At 37.5% G+C, this 19,881-nt stretch overlaps 4 protein-coding genes across 4 annotated transcripts; 2 read left to right on the top strand and 2 right to left on the bottom strand.

Moving 5' to 3' along the window:
• The first annotated feature begins 30 nt into the window (after positions 1 to 30).
• On the top strand, positions 31 to 2,713 carry LOC132046819 (UPF0481 protein At3g47200). The gene is made up of 3 exons (XM_059437578.1): positions 31 to 772; positions 912 to 1,323; positions 1,744 to 2,713. The coding sequence occupies exons 1-3, from the start codon at positions 196 to 198 to the stop codon at positions 2,390 to 2,392; spliced, it is 1,638 nt and encodes a 545-aa protein (XP_059293561.1). The 5' UTR covers positions 31 to 195; the 3' UTR covers positions 2,393 to 2,713.
• A 147-nt stretch (positions 2,714 to 2,860) lies between these two features.
• On the bottom strand, positions 2,861 to 6,069 carry LOC132046820 (protein RER1A-like). The gene is made up of 3 exons (XM_059437579.1): positions 5,576 to 6,069; positions 3,277 to 3,457; positions 2,861 to 3,164 (listed from the first exon to the last, which is right to left on the bottom strand). Exons 1-3 carry the CDS (start codon positions 5,935 to 5,937, stop codon positions 3,111 to 3,113), a joined length of 597 nt encoding a protein of 198 aa, XP_059293562.1. The 5' UTR covers positions 5,938 to 6,069; the 3' UTR covers positions 2,861 to 3,110.
• A 947-nt stretch (positions 6,070 to 7,016) lies between these two features.
• Positions 7,017 to 15,308, top strand: LOC132046818 (phosphatidylinositol 3,4,5-trisphosphate 3-phosphatase and protein-tyrosine-phosphatase PTEN2A-like). Its single transcript, XM_059437577.1, has 13 exons — positions 7,017 to 7,313; positions 8,159 to 8,585; positions 9,795 to 9,896; positions 9,980 to 10,036; positions 10,851 to 10,916; positions 12,400 to 12,576; positions 12,674 to 12,760; positions 12,846 to 12,910; positions 12,985 to 13,061; positions 13,775 to 13,821; positions 13,965 to 14,095; positions 14,381 to 14,450; positions 14,613 to 15,308. Exons 2-13 carry the CDS (start codon positions 8,160 to 8,162, stop codon positions 15,114 to 15,116), a joined length of 1,809 nt encoding a protein of 602 aa, XP_059293560.1. The 5' UTR covers positions 7,017 to 7,313; position 8,159; the 3' UTR covers positions 15,117 to 15,308.
• A 1,016-nt stretch (positions 15,309 to 16,324) lies between these two features.
• On the bottom strand, positions 16,325 to 18,755 carry LOC132046817 (F-box protein At1g47056-like). Its single transcript, XM_059437576.1, has one exon. It carries the CDS (start codon positions 18,621 to 18,623, stop codon positions 16,977 to 16,979), a length of 1,647 nt encoding a protein of 548 aa, XP_059293559.1. The 5' UTR covers positions 18,624 to 18,755; the 3' UTR covers positions 16,325 to 16,976.
• Between the last annotated feature and the right edge of the window lie 1,126 nt (positions 18,756 to 19,881).

Genomic DNA, 19,881 nt, shown 5'->3' with positions numbered 1-19,881 from the left:
AGGAAAAAACGCGAAGAGTTGGTTCATTTAAAAAGTGATGTTGCTTACAAGCTAAAGTTTGCTAAAGTTGCCCTGAAGGAATAAATTATCCAACAAACTATTCTTTCTTGCTTTAATATAAGCACCCAATCTTTTCAAGAAAAGTAGGAAACAAGCCAAAAGTTCATATTCTATTTTACCAAAAAAAAAAAAAAAATGGTTGCAGTATTCAACAAAGAGCTTTTGAGTTGGTACCTGATAACTCTCAAGCTCAAAGAAACAGTTGATGCAGGACTTCAAAATGCTACTAGTCCTTCTCCCACCACCAGCAGATCCATTGATTTTCCAGAATTGCCCCTGCAGCAGCAGCAGCAGCAACAACAACAACAACCCCTGTTACAAAAAGAAGAACATCAGCCAGCTGATTCTTTGAAAATTACAGTTGATGACAATGCTCCTATTGTAGAAGAAGGTCCGAAATCACCCGAATCCGAATGGGTAATTAGCATTAAGGACAAATTAGAGCAAGCTAAGCAAGACAATGATGCTGGATCATGGGCTAAACTTTCCATTTACAGAGTCCCTTTAAGTCTAAGAAGAGATGATGATAAAGCTTATATTCCTCAAATTGTCTCTTTAGGTCCTTATCACCATGGCAAAAGACGCCTACGGAATATGGATCGCCATAAATGGCGAGCCGTTTACCACATCGTCAAGCGGACAAATCAGGAGATTAAAATGTATATCGATGCTGTTAGAGAGCTCGAAGAGAAAGCGCGTGCCTGTTATGAAGGTACTGTTGACATTTCACACTGCTGAAATAGTTTCTTAGGATATTGCCTAGATAATACCGCAGTAATGTTTAATTTCCAGTGCTATTAAGATGCTAATAAATAATTTTATTATCGTGTTTTTACCTTTGTGTCCCACAGGCACAATTGCAATGAGCAGCAATGAGTTTATTGAAATGATGGTTCTTGATAGCTGTTTTGTTCTGGAATTGTTTCGAGGAGTTGCAGGTGGATTTAAGCATCTCGGTTATGCGAGGAACGACCCGGTTTTTGCGATGCGTGGATCAATGCATTCGATTCAGAGAGATATGATTATGATTGAGAATCAAATTCCATTGTTTATTCTTGATCGATTGTATGGGATCCAATCTGAAATGCCTGATGAGAAAGGTATTGTAGCAAGGTTAGCTTTGAGGTTTTTTGATCCATTGATGCCAACTGATGAGCCATTGACAAAGAGTGACTTGAATAAGTTTCAGTCATCAATGGGACGTTCTACTTCTTTTGATCCATTGGGAGACCTTGGTGGACTTCATTGCCTTGATGTTTTCAGGTATTCAACCCATCACAGTTTATTTGGGTCCAGATGGGTTGGGTAGAATAACAGGCATAATCCAATTTCCCTCCGAGCTAACCCTCTTTGTTTAGTTTTCTTTTTGAAATAAAAAAATACAAATGTATTTTTCTTAAGCGGTTAACTTTTTTTTTTTTTTTTAATCGGATGTCCCCGAAGGGACTCTTAAGCTGTTAGCTTAAAGTTCTTCGAAATTACATAATTTTCAATCTCCAAATTTGATTTTGTACATTTTAGTTTGGGTTACATTATTTGACCCCTTACGATCCAATATTCTTTGTGGTTATTTCGGGTTCAAGCGAGTCAAGTCAACACATGGGTCATAACTCAATCGATTTAAACTTGAACAAGTTCGACTGGTTACTAAAAATGAGCTGATTTTGACACCTCTATTTTCAGGAGGAGCCTTTTGCAGACAGGGCCTAAGCCAGCACCTAGGACGTGGATCAAGCGTTGGTCGCATTCGAATCGGGTGGCAGACAAGCGAAGGCAGCAAATGATTCATAGTGTTTCAGAGCTGAAAGAAGCTGGGGTTAAGTTCAGGAAAAGGAAGACTGATCGTTTCTGGGATGTAAAATTTAAGAATGGAATCTTCAAAATGCCGCGGCTTTTAATTCATGATGGTACAAAGTCACTTTTCCTCAACCTGATTGCTTTTGAGCAGTGCCATCTTGACTGCACCAATGACATAACTTCATACGTTATCTTCTTGGACAACTTGATTGATTCGCCAGAGGATGTTAAATACCTCCATTATTGTGGAATAATTGAGCATTGGCTTGGCAATGACGCTGAAGTTGCTGACCTCTTCAATCGGCTTTGTCAAGAGGTTGTTTTCGACATCAATGACAGTTATCTCTCGCAGTTATCTGGTCAAATTAACCGGTACTATGACCATAGATGGAATGCTTGGCGTGCTACTTTAAGGCACAAGTATTTTAACACCCCATGGGCAATTATCTCCTTTGCTGCTGCTGTTATGTTGATACTCCTCACCTTCGCTCAAACATTTTATGGAGTCTATGGCTACTACAGACCACCTCAATAGTTCTCACTCAATTCTTCAGACTGATTTTTACAATTCATACCCAATAGTTAGCATACATTGTGCCAAGATGCTGGGCTACAACCGCCTTTGCTAAACCGGCATTTGAATTATTGTTTCCTTTTTGGTGCTTTTCCATTGACTGGTCGATGGAAAACCAGGAGAGTTCTTTTTCTTTCTTTCTTTTTTGTGTGCGGTCTTTGGTAGACCGTGCCCAAAATACAAGTTGATATACACTTGTAATTGTGAAGAATGCTCCAACGATCTCTGATTTTTTTTAAGAACTTACATTTGGAACATTCTTAATCTCACTGATTTACTGTTTACCACCTACTATTAACTGTTTATTTAGCCCCAAAGAGAAGCTTCTGGCACAGCAGAAGCCTGCAGATAACTAACAAAAGCATTGGCAGGCTTCCTTGCAGTCTTACGTAGAAAACTAAGTAAAGGTACTACATGACATCAGGGTCCTTATAAAGCATAATTTGCTAAAAGCAAGCTAAGCAAATAGTAGAAAATTAAGATATCATTACACTATGAAAAATGCCCCGAAAGGCAAAGATGTAAGGATCATAAATAGTAATTCCCCTAATAGTTTCTTCCACTTCCAGTAACATCCTATAAAATATTTGGCTATTGAAAAGGAAAAGAAAGACAACTGGTAGCTGCACGATGTAAATTCCATAGAATAAACAGCTGCTGAGGACCTGTTTGCTTCGGTCTATGGGAGAAGTTCTTCACTTTCCGATGAAGCTGCTTTCTTGCCGTCATACCGCTGAAAGGATGGAGGGAATTGGGATGAAACACATTTCTTAGTCACAAAGGATAATTATGAAAACAAAGGAGGAATCATGAGAAATATCTTTAGATATGCAAAGGTGAGATACCTGCTTCCCAAAAGAGAATGGCACATATTTATATTTCAACATGTGTCGTATCTGTCTTCTCATTGTAAGTGTGAACAGCACAACCCAGTAGAAAAGGAGAATTGGCCAAAAGACAGGCACATCAAGTGCACTGAAAAATGTTAACACGAAGGCAATGCAGAAAGCCTTGGTAATTGAGTACCTTCACACAGGAAAACAGAAAAATCAATGCCCAGAGAAATGGTTAAGAAATTAGACATACACTACTAATTGAATGATACTGCGACTCAAATCAGAACAGATCAGTGCCCAGAGAAATGGTTAAGAAAGTCGAACAAGGGACTGTACAGACTGATATCTGAGTGGCAAGCAAATACTAAAATAACCATTGAAACATAGATACGCAGTATTGCTCTATCTCTGGGGGCCTATAAAAACTACAAAAGTCACTCAAAGGTAGGTCAAGACTATGACATCTAAGGAAGCATGACAGTATAAATAACAATCATTCAGCAACTCCAGTCAAAACAGTGTGTGAAGGGTGAAAATCTTCTATCCAAAAATGCTAAATAAGTCACATCACTATCAAGGAGCATGCACCCGCATACATGCCCATGTATATTACAATATCTAATACTTGAGCAGCAGTACCATTTTGGTCCTATAGTTTTATAAAGCCTTGTGACATCCTTGTTTCATTTGAACCTTATCAGACTATCACCACTCTACCAGCAGAATGTTGAACTCTCTATGAAAGGAAGTATAAATTGTACTTGGAAAGTATGCTATATTCTGGAGTTACAATCAATTGCTCCTATGGTTAGCTAGAAATTTCACCCAGCTGCCAGAGGAAGCATTTTCTACTACTAACGGACTTCCTGACAGTGCCACGAGAGGACAGACAATCAAGAATGAAAGGGACATCTGGCTTGGATCATGCATGCCTGGTCTATCCATACTACGCTAACCCCTACATGAAAATCATAACCCAAATACTCTATGCCCAAACACAAGAAATATGTGATGATCGAATTGATTAGTGACAAGGAAAATGTAATCAAGACGTGTGCATAGATTGACCTTTTACAAATCTATCCAGTTTACACATGGTAATCGATAGAGAGAGAAGACCATGATTTCCCAATTCCCATAATCACTGACTATATAAAAATCAAAGAAATGCACGGTTGCTCTGTTTATTTTTGGCTATTCCCTTTTATAATGATCCTGTAAGGCAATTATAATTTGCTTACAATTATGCACTTAGACACACGTGTACATATTGAATATATATATATATATATATATATATAGAAAGAGAGAGTATCAGCTTCTCTTGGCTCAACATCTGTAGTCTTGAGAAAGAATCTTCAGATGAGGTTTTAACTATTTTTGTTATATCTGCCGCATTTCATTGCAAACTGTTTGTTTGTTTGTTTGTTTGTTTGTTTTTTTTTAATAAAAAGAGAAAAATGCTTTACAATTACACTACTTGACACGGGAATCATAAGTAACACTAGTCTTGCTGTTCTATATCTAGCTCAAGAGACATGACAGCCGTCTGACAATTGGAAAGAACCATGTTTGTAATCAAGACTTACTAGAGAGGAGCATTCCTAACTAAAAGGGTCCAAGTCACAACAATACCACACCACCAGACGAGTATCAACTCCAAGGTATTGAGTAACACTTTATAAAGATCCACTAGGTAATCAGATCACAACGCTTACTTCGAAATCACCAGATATATAACTTAGAGTTGAAAGGAATTATAAAAATGAAAAGCAAGTGACAGGAAATTGGTGATCTCACATACAACATCAAATCTTTCACTAACAAAAATACAAGGATCAGCACCAGCAACTGCAGCACTACACTCAACATCAAAGTTTTTTTTTTTTTTTTTTTTTTAAACAGTTAAACAACACATGTTAACCTTCAAAGACCTCAAATCCTCACTAGTCTAGCTAAGCCATTGCAGGTTTAACTTGATAGGCAATGGGAAAAAAATCATCAATGGGTAGCTGAAATAGTTGCTCCTAGATTAAAGAAAAAGCAAATAGGAATTTCGACTCAGACTTCAAAATAATAAGGTACACAAACAGAAAGATTTGCTGATTGTCTACTATTTTCAGTATAATCTACTTAAGCAGGAGTTCTAAATCTTAACTAACCATTTCAATTCCCCCGTCCCTCTGCCAAAACAAACAGAAGGTAACATAATTCAAGTGTTAATCTCTGATCACAGATATAAAACTCAGAAATCAAGATAACAAAAGCTGCAAAAAATACGAAGCAAAGGAATTAACACAAAACACACCAGAATTTGAATTCAGGGAGGCGACGAACAAAAGGGCGAAATTCATCAGTTTGTCGGGTCGGGAGGGTCGGGCCATCAGATAAATCTTGGAATTCGGGGTCAACCTGAGGCGAAAGGAATCCGATAAGGAGATTAAGGATGTAGATGCCAAGGGCGTAGGAGATAACATAGAATCCTTGCACCAAGTACACTCGCACGACATACAGGACAGCGATGAAGAAGAAGGCGATCCAACGATAAAGTAAATACGGTGTCGTTTTGTCAAGGAAGTGCTGAAATGACTGAGAAGCAGATGTGGTTAATTGTGTAAGACCACTGGATGGAGTTGATGAGGAAGCATCGCTGGTACCGTTGATGTCCATGATGTGAGTGTGTCTTTTTCTTCTTCTCTTAAATCGCTTTAATTAATTACTTACGCCGTCAGGCGTGTTGTCTTTTACTATCTGAGAAAATAGGGATACTGGAGAGAGTATGATTTGGAAGGAAGGTTATGCCCGCACGCTTCTTGCGTTTTCTTTGGGGGAAAACTCACAAGTACTGCACAATTTTAAGATTATTTATTATTTATGTAAGCCTGCGCTGCCCTTCCAATTCGGAAATATTCGAAAACTTACGCAAAGGCAAAAATCTTCTCATCTCTATTGACCAATTTTTTCCTCCCAAAACACTTGCTCGCGCATGATCAACTCATACCAATTAAATATGATTAAGTGATAAATTAATTTTAAAAATATATAGTATAATTTTTCATTATCAAAATGATAAACTATATATAAACGACAAATATCATGTGGTTTATTGCTTTTAAGAAAGAAGCTTGAGAGTGAGCTATTGTACTACATAGACTAATGACTATAGTAATAAAATAGAAAAAGAATTAGTAGTAGATTGGGTCATTCGAGTTTGAGTAATAGGGTTATCTACTTATCTTGTTTAGATATCGCTTACCCATTTGTGTAAAATTTGACTTTATAAGCAATTAAAGATTGCGTCGCGATACAACTTTTTTTTAAAAAAAGAAAAAAGAAAAATGATATAACATTAGTGTAAAACGCTGCTCGTAAATGTTATAAATGTTTATAATAAATGACGTCTTCCTTCCAATATGTTACATAAGTGTTTTCCACTCACACACCAAATTTTTTGTATCTTATACTGACATATTTTACAAACATTTTGTTTTGTAAATTTTAGGTGGGGAAGTGAAATAGAGAAATCATAATCTTTATGCATTCACATTAACGTCATTCATTAAGTAGTTGTGACCATGTCCACAAGTGACAAAATATTTCCCACAATTGGTAATACATATTTTAAGAATCTTACAATAAGGAAATTATCATGTTAACTTATTCAATTTTGTAGATTAAATATAATTAAAAAGTGAAACATCACGAAAGAATTGTCTTATTACTGGTGTTACTTAATACTACTATCTATAATAAGACAATTCTTTCATGAAATTGAGGGAAGAGTGCTTTAGGCGAGACGGAGGAGTAAATGTAAGAGAGAAACTCTGGAGCTCATTTATCAAAATGTTTATTTAATTTGATCTTTGACTACAACTACAAAGGATCTCGATCTGGATAAATTTGTCCAAAACAACAGCACTAGGCACCGCCTTGAATGGTTGGCGGAGTGCGTGTACCACATTTTTGGCATTCTATTGAAATTCGAAACCAGAGCAAAAAAATTCAAAGCCTCTAAACAATTAATTTAGAGCTTGCACCAACTTCCCGTGAGTGATCCGATTTATCTGGTTCAATCACTTTTATACTTGACAATGCACATTTTCATTCTTCTGGATCGATAATGCACATTTTCATTCTTCTGGATCGATAATGCACATTTCTCACCTTGCACTGGATCTCATTTTCATTTACTAGTGCTTGGATCCATGCTTATTTTTCACTTGTTAGGTGCCAATCATATTTCACTTTTAGTCCGAATGTTAGGCCTTTTTGTTTTGCTAATATGGCTGTTTAGGCAACTAAAGGTGCAATTGCAGGATTGACGGGCTATTTTTTTTTTTTTTTTGGTTGTTGTTATTAACTGTTCTTTTCTAGCAATTAAATGAATCATGGTTAGCATTGCTTAGCTTTTTTGAAAGCTACGCAGCAGAGGCTATTGGATGTTGCAATATTTTCTGCTCCTTGAGTGCTTTTGGTTTTCCGTATTTGGACTTCTGATGGACTTTCTGGTACTGAAACTAGCCTCGAATAGTTTCTGGTATCATTGAATACAAAGTGAATGGACGACTAAAGTTACAGGATAAAATGAAGTTGAGTTATGATTCTTTGTTCTGAATTTGATTTAATCAATGTGTATAAGCCCACGTCCAAATAACGAGAGGAACAAATATTTACAATTGAGTTTAAAATTTTTGGCTGTTATTCGTTAACAGTTTGTTCTTTCCCCTCAGCACGAATAGTCTTTTTAGGTTAAGCTTAGCATTGATTGATGACTAGAGACCATTGTGCCATTTGAACAGTGTCATATGATGACACCTATTTACCCATTTGATTCTTTATTGTGGTGCTTCACAAGTCTGATTATCCTTTCTTTTTTCTGTTTGGTTCCAAGAATGGAATCTGAATCCACTAGTTCATCTCCACCAATCCCCGGGAAGCCTTCTGATGCTGAAGCTCCCAAGGCAATTGCTTCCCAGAAAGATAATTCTGCCCAGGATACATCCAAGTCACCTGCATCAGCCATATCATCTTGGGCGAAAACCTTGAACTTTCCACAGCCTGTAGCACCTGGGCAGAAGGGGTCAGCGTTTGGAGATGCTGGGGCATCTAGCTTCTCACGTTTTGCTACTGGACTTGGTTTGCCATTCACTTCAAAAGCTTCCGAGGCAAATGATGGCGCTGGGGGCAGCTCATTGACCGGGCAATCTGGTGTATTTGAATCAATCACTAAAGGGCTAATTGACACATCTCTGAATGCTGTGAAGGCTGTGCAAGTTAAGGCACGGCATGCAGTATCTCAAAACAAGCGAAGATACCAGGTAGATCAGAATGTTACTGCTTTGTTTATGTCTTTAGTTTTTCTTATTCAAATGAGATATGAAGTCAATCAGAGGCGGATCCAAGATTTAAATTTTATGGGTTCAATCTTTAAGGTTTTTAGCATTAAACTCAAAATATTGTAAAAGTTATGGGTTCATATATACTATTTGTTGCAATTTTAGTGAAATCTTACATATAAATTTATGCTAGCATCGCAAGTATTGGTTCAGATGAAACCGGCAGTGTAATGCTGGATCCGCCCCTGAAGTCAATACATTACCCCTTAAGTTTTTCTTACTTGTATGAGGTACGAACTCAATAACATTTAGTTAGCAACTCTAGACATTCCCCCAACTCTTTCCATGATCATCATACTGATAAAAGCCCATGAAATCCTTTTTCCTTGGTCAGCCCTTGGAACTTGAGAGTGCCATTTAGCCACCAAAAATAGAAAACAAGCTGTGTGGAAACAATTTGTGGCTTCTTCTTGTGTGGGGCGCAATGTTTCTAAATGCCGCAGCATCTTAATTAGTAACATATACATCCAGAGAGATGCCCTTTCATCTTCTTTTGTTTGGAAAAGGTGTCTTTTGGACTTACTAAATAAGATTTGAAACTTTTCATTTTCCCTACATTTGTTTTCTCAATAGTGGACATCCTTTGTGGACTCTCAAGTAGATGCAGCAAAGTTTTACTGACACATGAAGACTAAACGTTCAACATGGTTTTGACACTGTTTGACGACTTATTTGCTTATGCTGTCTTATAGAGTGAGCTAAACCTTCTTGCTATTGCACATTCATACATCATACAGATGCAAAAAGTAACTTTATCCCATGTAGAAAAGCACGAGTTGCTCCTGAAATTCATAATTCAAGTCCCTAGATGCATCTCCCTTTTTCTGACATGGTCCTTTCCTCTTGTTGCTATGCCAAAATGATGTTGACTTCTTAAAAAGAATATATATTTTGTAATCCCAAAACATAAACTCAACCTGAATAACAAGCTAAATTGAGTATTGAGATGTTTTGCAATCCCATATATTCTTCAGAGAAGCTGACACAGCCAACAGCTTAACCTCAGAGCTCATAAAGCTTTCCTTCAATTTTGATGTCGATATGCTGAGTCCGTAAGCAAAGGAAGCAAGATAAATGTATCTGTTTATAGATATTAGCTGATTATTGATGTAAACTGGTTAAATAAAACAGGAGGGTGGATTTGATTTGGATATGACTTACATAACAGAGAATATCATAGCTATGGGTTTTCCTGCAGGCGACATGAGCTCGGGTTTCTTTGGATATGTTGAGGTAAAGATCGCCCATAATTTCTTTTTGGATATTTTCCAGTTATTCCATACCTGCATCTCTAACATATCGGATGGATGATACAGGGGTTCTATCGAAATCACATGGAGGAAGTGATCAAATTTTTCGAGACTCATCATCAGGTACTTCCTTAAATCAATCGCTTGTTGTCCCCAATAACTCTATTGAAGTGTATCTTATACTTTTAAAAAACTAGTGCTTCTCGAAATACCCTAGCTACGGTTTTACAGAGAAGTGAGTGCTCCATGGTTGCTAAAGTGACTGCTCATCATGATGTTTTTATGGATCTTCAGTTGTCAACTTCCATTAGAACAATTTTTGTAGTTTTTTAGGGGTGTTAAGATTCAAAATTTTGCTTTCTTAAGGTGTATTTGCTTTTTGTAATAGTAGTAGTGTATAAGAGAGACTTTCTAAGGGAGAACTGCAGTAGCATTTGAGTGTTGCCATCAATGTGTCCCAAAGACTAAAACAGCTCTGTTTTTTCTCTTGGGGTTGAAAAATAATGTGTAGGTATTCTTTTTTCATTCTTTTTCTAGAGGAAAGGGTGAGATGGAAAGAGAAATGCTCTTTTTCTTGTCCACTAGGTTTAAGCAAGACAAGGGCAGGCTTTCTGATTCGATGGATGTTATATCACCTTATATCTTTTTTTTTTTTTTTTTTTGGAAAATGGTAATTTGTATTCATATCACCTTATATCTTGTGCCTTTGTTGATAATACTCCTTTTATTTTGCTTTATTTCTGATTAGATCCGGTAATCTTTCTTCAGTGAAAATTTGGGGATTGGACTCCAGATGTGCATTATAAGTTTACTCGCTGTCTATTTAAATGTAATGTAGTTATAGCCTTATAGGTGGTTAAGTTTATTACTTGATGGCTTATTGTATTCTTTTCATTGTGTTGTCTCTTACTGCAACTCCTGCTCTCCTGGAATGCAGGGAAAGTACAAAGTTTACAATCTTTGTTCAGAGAGATTGTACGATGCTTCACTATTTGGGGGAAAGGTGAAAGTTTCTTCCTATAAATTTAAGTTCTGATTCAGTTGAAGTTTGAAGTTAGGCGGATAACTAGATACATGTTTGCTATTTTATTGAAAAAACTGTCGTATGTGCTCATTGCGAAATATCATGCTTAGGAAATTTTCTTTAGTTGGGTTTGTTTCAACTACTAGAATATTGACCCAGTCAACATTTCTCTGAATCTAGAACTGTGCATCCTTCTAAAAATCTACCCATCCTTCACAATGATTAGTAGAAAGGTTTTATTAGGGCGATACCCCCATGTTGGTGGTGATAGCAAATGCTGTTTAGCTTCAATGGAAGAACCAGAAAATCACCAAGCAAATTGATATCACTGTCTTATTTTTCGTTTTATAAATTATAAAGATAGAACCAAACTATTCTGGAGTACATACTTAGCCAGCTTCTTAATCTGTTTTAAAATATATTGTGTAAGACAGCAAGTTATACTGTTAGCATCTGTGGACAATACTCATCTCATCAGCATTCACCAAGAATCTGCACTAATGATATTTAACATCTTGATGTTATGTGACTACTCGTAGGTTTAGCGGGGGAAAAAGGACATGTTGTTGTTTGATAATTCATTAACAGTCAGTCTTTTTTTTTTTTACCCCTCCCTAGGAGCTCCCACCTTTTTTTTTTGCTCCCTTGGTGACTCGAACCCACACCCCTTGTGTTGGAGGTGGAGGGTGCTTACCACCTGAGCAACACCCTCTTGTCTTGTCTCATTAACACTCAGTCAATCACAGGTTCAAGTAGTTATTTAAATTATGTGAATGTGGGAGATTACTCTCAAACACCTGCCTTGTTAGCAGCCTTGAAAGAGTCCTGGCTATGCCTGGCCATAATAACATTCATAAACGAGATTGATACGTCTTCTAGAGTAATTGAAAAGGCAAGGTTTTTGGGGTACTGCTGACTGCTCTCACCTATTATGAAAAGCTCCTTCACTTTTATGGGTCCAACTGCTTGCTAACAAGCAGTGAATGAATCGTAAAACCAATAGGAAGCAATAATCCCAAAATAAACTCAACCTGACTAATAACCTAATGGACTGGTACAATGCCACCTTTAGAGAAGTTTGATCCAAATGGCCGGTTCATGCTTCTAGATCAGTTGGATGCTTGGGGTAGATCCTGTGCCCCACATACTGAATGTTTCTAGATATGCAGGCAACACATTCTAATATGCATCTGGTTAACTCAGAAACCTAAAATAGAAGGCTGATAGTGGAACATCTCCTTTGCTGATATGATAGTGTTACCTAAGACTTCTATTTTGTACTAGCTCACTTTCGAGTTATAGAACAGCAAGTGGTGAAAGATTGTTTCTGGAACGATTTTGATGAGCAGCTATTCATTTTGAAATTTCTTTGAAGAATCTGTGCTGGTGTAAAGTCTTGAATTTTTTTGCAGTTGCATAATGTTACATCTTCAATTTGATGATTTTTGTTGAATATGAACAGGTTGCATCTTTTCCATTTGATGACCACAACTGCCCGCCAATTCATCTTATTAAACTGTTTTGCCTAAGTGCATATGCGTGGTTGAAGGAGGACATTCTAAATGTGGTAGTTGTACACTGTAAAGCTGGAATGGCGAGAACAGGACTTATGATTTGTAGCCTCCTTATGTTCTTGAAGGTGACACCTAATACATGGAAAATACTAGCTTGTGGTCTGAAACTTTTGCCTAGTTTCTCTCATTCACACTTTTTGTTTTACCCTTTTTCCTATTCAGTTTTTCCCAACAGCCGAGGAATGCATCAACTATTATAACCAAAAGAGATGCATAGATGGGAAGGCTCTTATTCTTCCAAGTCAGATTGTTAGTCAACAACTCCAATGAAATATATTGATATATAGTGATTTATTTCATTTGATCTAGCTAACGACTTTTCTGCTTTTCCTAGAGGTATGTAAAATATTTTGAGCGCATCTTGACTCAATTTGGTGGTGAAGCTCCGCCTGGACGTAGGTACATATCTTGTTACCTATAGTTAGTTCTTGATCTAATCTTCAAGAAGTATTTAAGTCATCATCATGCTGCAGGTGCATGCTGAGAGGATTTCGATTCCACAAATGTCCATCCTGGATAAGGCCTTCAATTACTATATCTAGTCACAGTGGTATGTTTTTTGCACAAAATATTGGCAAAATAACATCCATCTGTAGTCCTATTATTAATAATGGATTGATTAGACATATCTCTTCTTTGTCAACACTAGGTAATATTCCTGGGACACATAAAGATATGATAAAAAGTAGTAATCACATACTTATAGTGACATGTAATTGGATATCTCACACGAGCCCGGACCGGAGAAAATGAGCACTCAAATTTCCTTGCAATACAGATTTAGAAGTTCTGGAGGGTCGGTTGATTGTAAAAGAGCTGAGCATTAGTGTGATGTGGTGGTTAGGGATGCTGTGGCCTTAGTAGTTGAAATTACGTGTCTTCAGATAATCAAGTGGCCTTCACATTCTTCTAGTCTAAATGCTGGGACATTTAATGCTACACCTTGTATCTGTTGAGATGCTTCGTGAAGCAAACCTCATATGGGTCACATTCCAAGTGAATGCTTTTAGTGATTCCTTTAACCGAACAATATGCTGGGACATTGGCTTCTTATTTGAGATAGTCAAGTGGCTAGTCTGCGTTCTTCTATTTTAAAATGCTGAGTTGTTCAATGTTGCACATTGTATTAGTCAAAATACTTCATGAAGCAGATCTGAGTTTGAATGCTTTTATTGATACTTCTACTAAGTAGGAGGCATTTTCTCCCATCAGTTTGCAGAGCAAACTCAATCCAGCACAATATTTATGTTGTACTTTCTGCAGGCATCCTATTCTCAACAAAAAAGCATCCAAAGACTAAGGACCTTATGGTAAATTAGTTCAGTCTCTTTGTACGGAGCTTGCTTAATTGTTTCCTCTGCTTACATTTATTTTAAAAAACCATTTTCAGTTTCAAAGTATTTGTCCCGTCGTGGTATATCATATTTATTTGTTGTACCATTGGTTATTGCAGCCTGAAGATTTTTGGATACGAACACAGAGAAAAGGAATTATGGTTTTTGCTCTACCAGGTGAACCTGGTCTAACTGAGTTGGCTGGCGACTTCAAGATCTATTTTCATGATCGCCAAGGAGATTTCTACTGGTTTGCAATTGATCCTTATTCTTTTCAGTATTTCTTATACGTGTGCATGCCATTCAAGGATCTATTTTTATCGTAATCTAAAAGTACGGAGACCCACAGTAGAAAAAAGAAAATAATGAGAGGGGTTTGGGACTTCTTATACTAATCAATAATGAAGCATTCTGTTCTTCCTAGCACTACCCATATGTTGCTCCTTATGAGAAGAGGAACGGTATAAGAAAATGTTAGCTGAATAGTTTTTTTGGCGCATAAGAATTTCATCCTTCATCCTTATTTCTATTACAGCTGGTTAAACACGTCAATGATGGAAAACAGACTGATTTTAGATGCCTCAGAATTGGATGGCTTTGATAAGGTAATTGATATGCTTCTCATCTGTAATACTTTGTTATGATTAAGGGTCTCAGCCAATATCCTTTCTGAAGATCCATCCTCTGTTCCCATGGATATAGTGTTTTACGTTGATCTAGTTTCTAATTGAATTTGTCTCTTCTTTCACAATCTATACATCTTTCAGAGGAAACTACCATCTCCAGGATTCCAAGTTGAGATTGTGATGGTGGATTATGATGGAAGTGTTCCAGTAAAGTCCAAGGCTGATGGTGCTGCCAAAGGAAAGGACCCGAGACAAAGAAACGTTTCTTCATCCAGTGAAGGAACTAAAGCTAATTTGAACAAGAACAAGGTATCCGGGGGCCAAAATCGTGGTGATGATGTATTTTCAGATAGTGAAGGGGAGGAAGGTACACCTTCGAGTACAAGAAGTCAGACAAGCACTTCACAAACTGCTGCTGCAAGTGTTGATTCTAGCTCCCAAAAGGAGCAGATAGCCAATCTAACACGTAATGCCGAACAACTTTCTCTTAGGACAAGCGAGCCTAAAACTGATGCAAGTGAGATCAAGAGTGAAACAGTTGAGAGAGCTGCCCTTCCCAATCTCGGCTCAAGTGATATAAAGGCCATTGCAGCAGATGCATCTGTGTTCAGTTTTGGAGACGATGAAGATTATGAAAGTGAATAAGCCACAAAATTTATTTTATCCTTGTTTCAAAATCCACTCTAGATCCATTGGAGAGTCCTAATCTTTATTTTCTCATAAAGATAGTAGTAATTATTTTGTTCGAGTTGGAGAATTCGGCATCTCTTTTGGCAGAGTTCATTCTTTAGTTTTCAATCGCCTTTAAGTGAATCTCACAGTGATTTGAACCTGCAACAGTGATTTGTCTATTGCTAATTCCTGAAATTTGAAAGGCAGAACCTCTCTCCTTCCCTTCTCAATCAAGCATCCAGTTGTGAGTTGTCCACATGTGGACTAATATATTGACGATTTGTGAGACGGAGAAAAGTTGCATACAAATTAGAAGTGGCAAATTAATTACTCAAGCGTCACCGGGGATCATTCTCTCACTAAACTTAGAGTGACACGATGAATTATGACTTTCTACTCTTAAATTTAAAACAAGGGAAGTTTCTTTTAATAACTCAGTCAATCACATAAATCCACCTCAAAGACGGCCAAGACCCTCAGCCAGTACAGACGCATTATTTAGACCGTTTCTTCTTTCGAGCTGGTGATTCAACCTTGATCATCCATTTAATAACTCAGTCAATCACATAACTGACAGAATGTTTGTTGGCCTTCGTGGCAGTCAACACTCTTAAATTTGCTAATTCATCCTTGTAGAAATTAATTACCCATATCTTCAGTTTGCAGATAGTTCAATGACTTATTCTCTTGTTGAGACAGCCTTTTCATTCTGAATCTCAAAACTACAAATAATTAAAGCCCGTCAATGTTTACCAATACAGGATTACAGTAAATCATAACTTAGCTGGCAAGCTGGCACATTGGAATGTGAAATTAGCATAAGGAATAAGCATCAGCAATCCACCTGGCAACACGCAAAGAAAATAACAAAATTGGTTAAAAAGTTACACACGCTCCTTCCGTCGAGGAGTTCCGTGGAGCACAGGTGTAAAATATAACATCATCAAACAAGATGTGGCATATTTATACTTAACCAACACATCCTCAGAGTCGCAGATCATACATAATTGGACAATTCTACTGACGTAGCTGATAAATCTTTATCCTGAAACATCTAACGAAAGCCATTTCCTTGTCAAATCTTCACAACTCAATCTAGTTCATTAACCACTATAAAAGGATATCAAATCTTCACGATCTCATGATTCTCAATCTAATTCATTGATCACTAGGTCATACGGGACATTAGGCAATTTGTTTTATACCAATAAGTTATGCATGTTGAGGGAGAACTTGCTTTGCAAGATGCGGCATACGCTTTTATCATCCAAGAAACCTTGAAGAAGGTTATTGCTACACCAAATTTGACTTAGACATTATCATACAGACAAAAGTTAAACAAAAGTTCAACAAAATTGGGAAGTGAGATGTATTTCTGAGATGTATTTCTGCACAATGTAATGAAGACCACAAATGCCAAATAAAAAAAAATAAAAAAGATGAATGAAACAACTTGAGAGCGGACCATTGTATGACCAATTACAGCTAACAAATTAAACAGTACGTTTTCTGTGACTTGTGACGCCCCCGACGGAGGGCGGCTGATGAGGGTGGGTCAAGCAGGAGGAGTGAGGGCGGGCTGATGAGGGCGGGTCAAGCATGATTGAGAGGCTTCTAGGCTGACAAGCTTCTTCAGATGAGGTGTGCATGACCCCCTAGGCAAATCCCACATCGGAATGGGAGGGAGAGAAAAGTGAAGAGCTTTATAATGCATAACTCAAGTTCACACGGTACGCGCGCTTTTGGGGCTCGATGTGGCCTAGACGGTAGACAAAGTGGACAGTACGTGCCATGAACTTGTGTCGTGATAGTTTTAACTTTTATACACGCTATTCATAAGCTCTCACTGGAATCACCATTACCATTTGACCACCTGCGGACTGTGCAAGGAACAAGGCTCCTTCCTCCAAAAAGACCAAACCATGACCTAGATGCCGATGATCGACCTACATTGCTCGTAGATGGAATATCAGTGGCACCAATTATGGGCAGTGTAGTCGCGGTATGTTGAAATTCTACTGCTTCTTCTAGTGCTCCACCATCACTTGCACTACCATCCACAGGTTCAATATCAATTTCCCCAACATCAAGATTCACTGATAGCGTTTGCCTCCTAGCTCGTAACCAACATGCAACATCACCCGTCACGTGTTTGCACTTCTTAACCTTGATTTTCACCAAATTAGGGCAACCCAAAGCGAAAGACTCAATCCCTTCATCAGTCACTTCACATCCCTTAATACATAGCTTCTTCAAGGCCATACATTTTGTGGCAATACAAGATACTTCAGGATCTCCAATAGAGTCACTACCACAAAGTGCCAATCTTTCTAACTTTTGACAGTTCGAAGCTATTGCGAGTAAACTAATCGACGTAGGATTCAGACCGATAAGCACCAATTCTTTAAGATTTGAACTATTCTCAGCAATTGCAACCAAACCCTCATCTCCAATCCTATTTGTCCTCCATCCATCAATGTGAAGCTTCCTCAATAATTTACACTTCCTAGCCACTGCTACAACACCAGCATCCGTGCATTCGGGTGTTTTCACCAAATGCAGAATCTCCAATTTCGGACAATTTGATATCGCCGTAACACCAATATCACTAACTTGAAGCCTCTCCAAATGAATCTCAACAACATGATTTTCCCTATTACTTCCAATTGTCCCAAAAAGCTTATCCCAATCACCTAAACACCTCAACAACTTCAAAGTCTTCAAATTTTTGGACCCAATAATCAAAGGAGCAAAACATTGCCCATTATACAACTCTTTCAAACATATAGATTTAAGCGACGAAGCCGCAGCTCCGGGTCCAATCGGGTCAGCAGCAAACCCATCATTAATACCCCTAAGACGCTTAACAGATAATTCTTCAAGGGTAGAACAGTAATCAAGCAAAGCATTCATACCTTTAGCACCAAACATACAAGACCCACAAGAGAATTTCTTTAAACTCTTACAATTCTTAGCAAAAGCAGACATACCCACATCAGTAACATCACGACAACCTCGTAGTTTCAAGCGAATAAGATTAGAACAGCGTAGGGATATAAGGGTCAAAGCTTCATCATTTAAACTAACGGATTTCCTGTCACAGCGGAGAGCAAGTTTTGTAACGGAATCGAAACGGGAAAAGATAGTGGGAATAAGCGGAAGGATTTCAGCTTTTGCGTTAAGGGCTAAACGGTGACGGCTTTGACCTTCTATTAAAAGCCATCTACGGCAAACAAGGGAACATTTTTTGCGGTCACCTGAGCTTAAACACTGGAAGATCAAAGCTAAACATTCATCAGGAAGATTATACGTGTAATCTTGAAAAAAAGATGCAATAGTCGCCTCATCTTCATCTGAATTTACAAGGGAGAAAAAGTCTAACTGGGATTGGTCGGAAATGGAACGGTGGTGGTTGAGAAGTGGGCTACGGTGTTGGTGTTTAGGCCCACCACCACAGTGGGTGGATGAATATTGGCCCATTTTGAAAGAGGGAAAATAGAGAGATCTAGGGTTGGAAAATGGATTTGGGGAGAAGAGAAAAGGGGAGAGTTTATTTAATAGGAAGATGAAGGGAGGTTTGACATTTGACTGGTTAAAAGGGTGGAATATCAAAGAGAGCAGTAAATGTGCGCGTCCTCGTCAATATCATCAATGGCCGACTAATAATACAAATGGAATATATTGACTTGGAAGAAGAATCTATATGGACCAAAATGCCCTTGGTCTTCTGTACTACTCCATATTTGATTTTCTATTTCTTTATTCACATGTATATAAATAATTCATTTGCCTTCATTTTATAATGAGTGAAAATCATTTCAGTCCTTCAACTTTACTCTAAAAATCAAATACTTCCTTTAATATTGAAAATCGATATTTTCATCCTCTTACTTCAACTTCCGATCATTGACCGGTAGTTATAGATTAGTTGACCGATTATTAAAAGGATAAAATGAAATTTCACTTATATTCTTAATTAATAAGGGGGTGTCCTAATTAATCATATATTATTTTCCAACAGTTTTCCTCCATTAAGTAATTCTAACGCGTCTCTACCTCAATTAATAATTCTCGTACCTAACCAATTCTTCATATTTCCACAGAACCTTTCAAACCCTTGTAACAATTGTTTACTAATCTGGAATTTTTCATCTCAATATTTGAATTTTTGAATAGCTTTATCGCTGGTGACCTTTGTTAATCTTCTTTTCAAATGTCAAGACAAACGCAGAGATGAAAATTCAAAATTGCTGCTATTAATATCTCTTCTCCGCTGCCTCCTTTTCCATCAAAGCAAGTTCAAGCAAGCTATTAATATCTCAATTCTTCTCTGCTAAACTCACCACACTCTTCTCCAATTCTCTCTTTCAGATTTTCTGCATTTCCTCACGCTCTTCCCATTTTTCCTCAACCAAATTCACCAGCTCCGATTAAGAAGATGAGAAGAGTAAGATCCGTAAACTATTGTTTACAAGGGTTTGAAAGATTATTTGAAAATATGAAGAATTGGTTTAAATTGTGAGAGAAATTAATTAAGACGGAGACGCGTTAGAATTACTTAACGAAGGAAAACTGTGGGAAAATAATATGATTAATTAAGGCACCCACTAATTAATTAAGAACATAAGTGAAATTCAATTTTAATGCTCTTTAATGTCGATCAACTAATCTAAAGTTACCGACAATAGGCGGAAGTTGAGATAAGAGGATGAAAATGTCAATTTTCAATCTTGGGAGA

This window comes from Lycium ferocissimum, chromosome 2 (genome assembly GCF_029784015.1).
Source record: "Lycium ferocissimum isolate CSIRO_LF1 chromosome 2, AGI_CSIRO_Lferr_CH_V1, whole genome shotgun sequence".
Lineage (NCBI taxonomy): Eukaryota > Viridiplantae > Streptophyta > Magnoliopsida > Solanales > Solanaceae > Lycium > Lycium ferocissimum.
Note: the sequence above shows the minus strand (reverse complement) of the source record. Positions and strands in the feature narration are given on the sequence as shown.

Excerpts from the sequence above, each read along its gene's own strand:
- LOC132046819 (XM_059437578.1), top strand. The coding sequence starts at position 196 with ATGGTTGCAGTATTCAACAAAGAGCTTTTGAGTTGGTACCTGATAACT. Across the intron at positions 773-911 it reads AGCGCGTGCCTGTTATGAAG|GCACAATTGCAATGAGCAGC; the intron begins GTACTGTTGACA and ends TGTGTCCCACAG. Across the intron at positions 1,324-1,743 it reads CATTGCCTTGATGTTTTCAG|GAGGAGCCTTTTGCAGACAG; the intron begins GTATTCAACCCA and ends CTCTATTTTCAG.
- LOC132046820 (XM_059437579.1), bottom strand. The coding sequence starts at position 5,937 with ATGGACATCAACGGTACCAGCGATGCTTCCTCATCAACTCCATCCAGT. Across the intron at positions 3,458-5,575 it reads CTCCCTGAATTCAAATTCTG|GTACTCAATTACCAAGGCTT; the intron begins GTGTGTTTTGTG and ends TCCTGTGTGAAG. Across the intron at positions 3,165-3,276 it reads CATTCTCTTTTGGGAAGCAG|CGGTATGACGGCAAGAAAGC; the intron begins GTATCTCACCTT and ends CCATCCTTTCAG.
- LOC132046818 (XM_059437577.1), top strand. The coding sequence starts at position 8,160 with ATGGAATCTGAATCCACTAGTTCATCTCCACCAATCCCCGGGAAGCCT. Across the intron at positions 13,062-13,774 it reads TACTATATCTAGTCACAGTG|GCATCCTATTCTCAACAAAA; the intron begins GTATGTTTTTTG and ends TACTTTCTGCAG. Across the intron at positions 14,096-14,380 it reads CGCCAAGGAGATTTCTACTG|CTGGTTAAACACGTCAATGA; the intron begins GTTTGCAATTGA and ends TTTCTATTACAG.
- LOC132046817 (XM_059437576.1), bottom strand. The coding sequence starts at position 18,623 with ATGGGCCAATATTCATCCACCCACTGTGGTGGTGGGCCTAAACACCAA.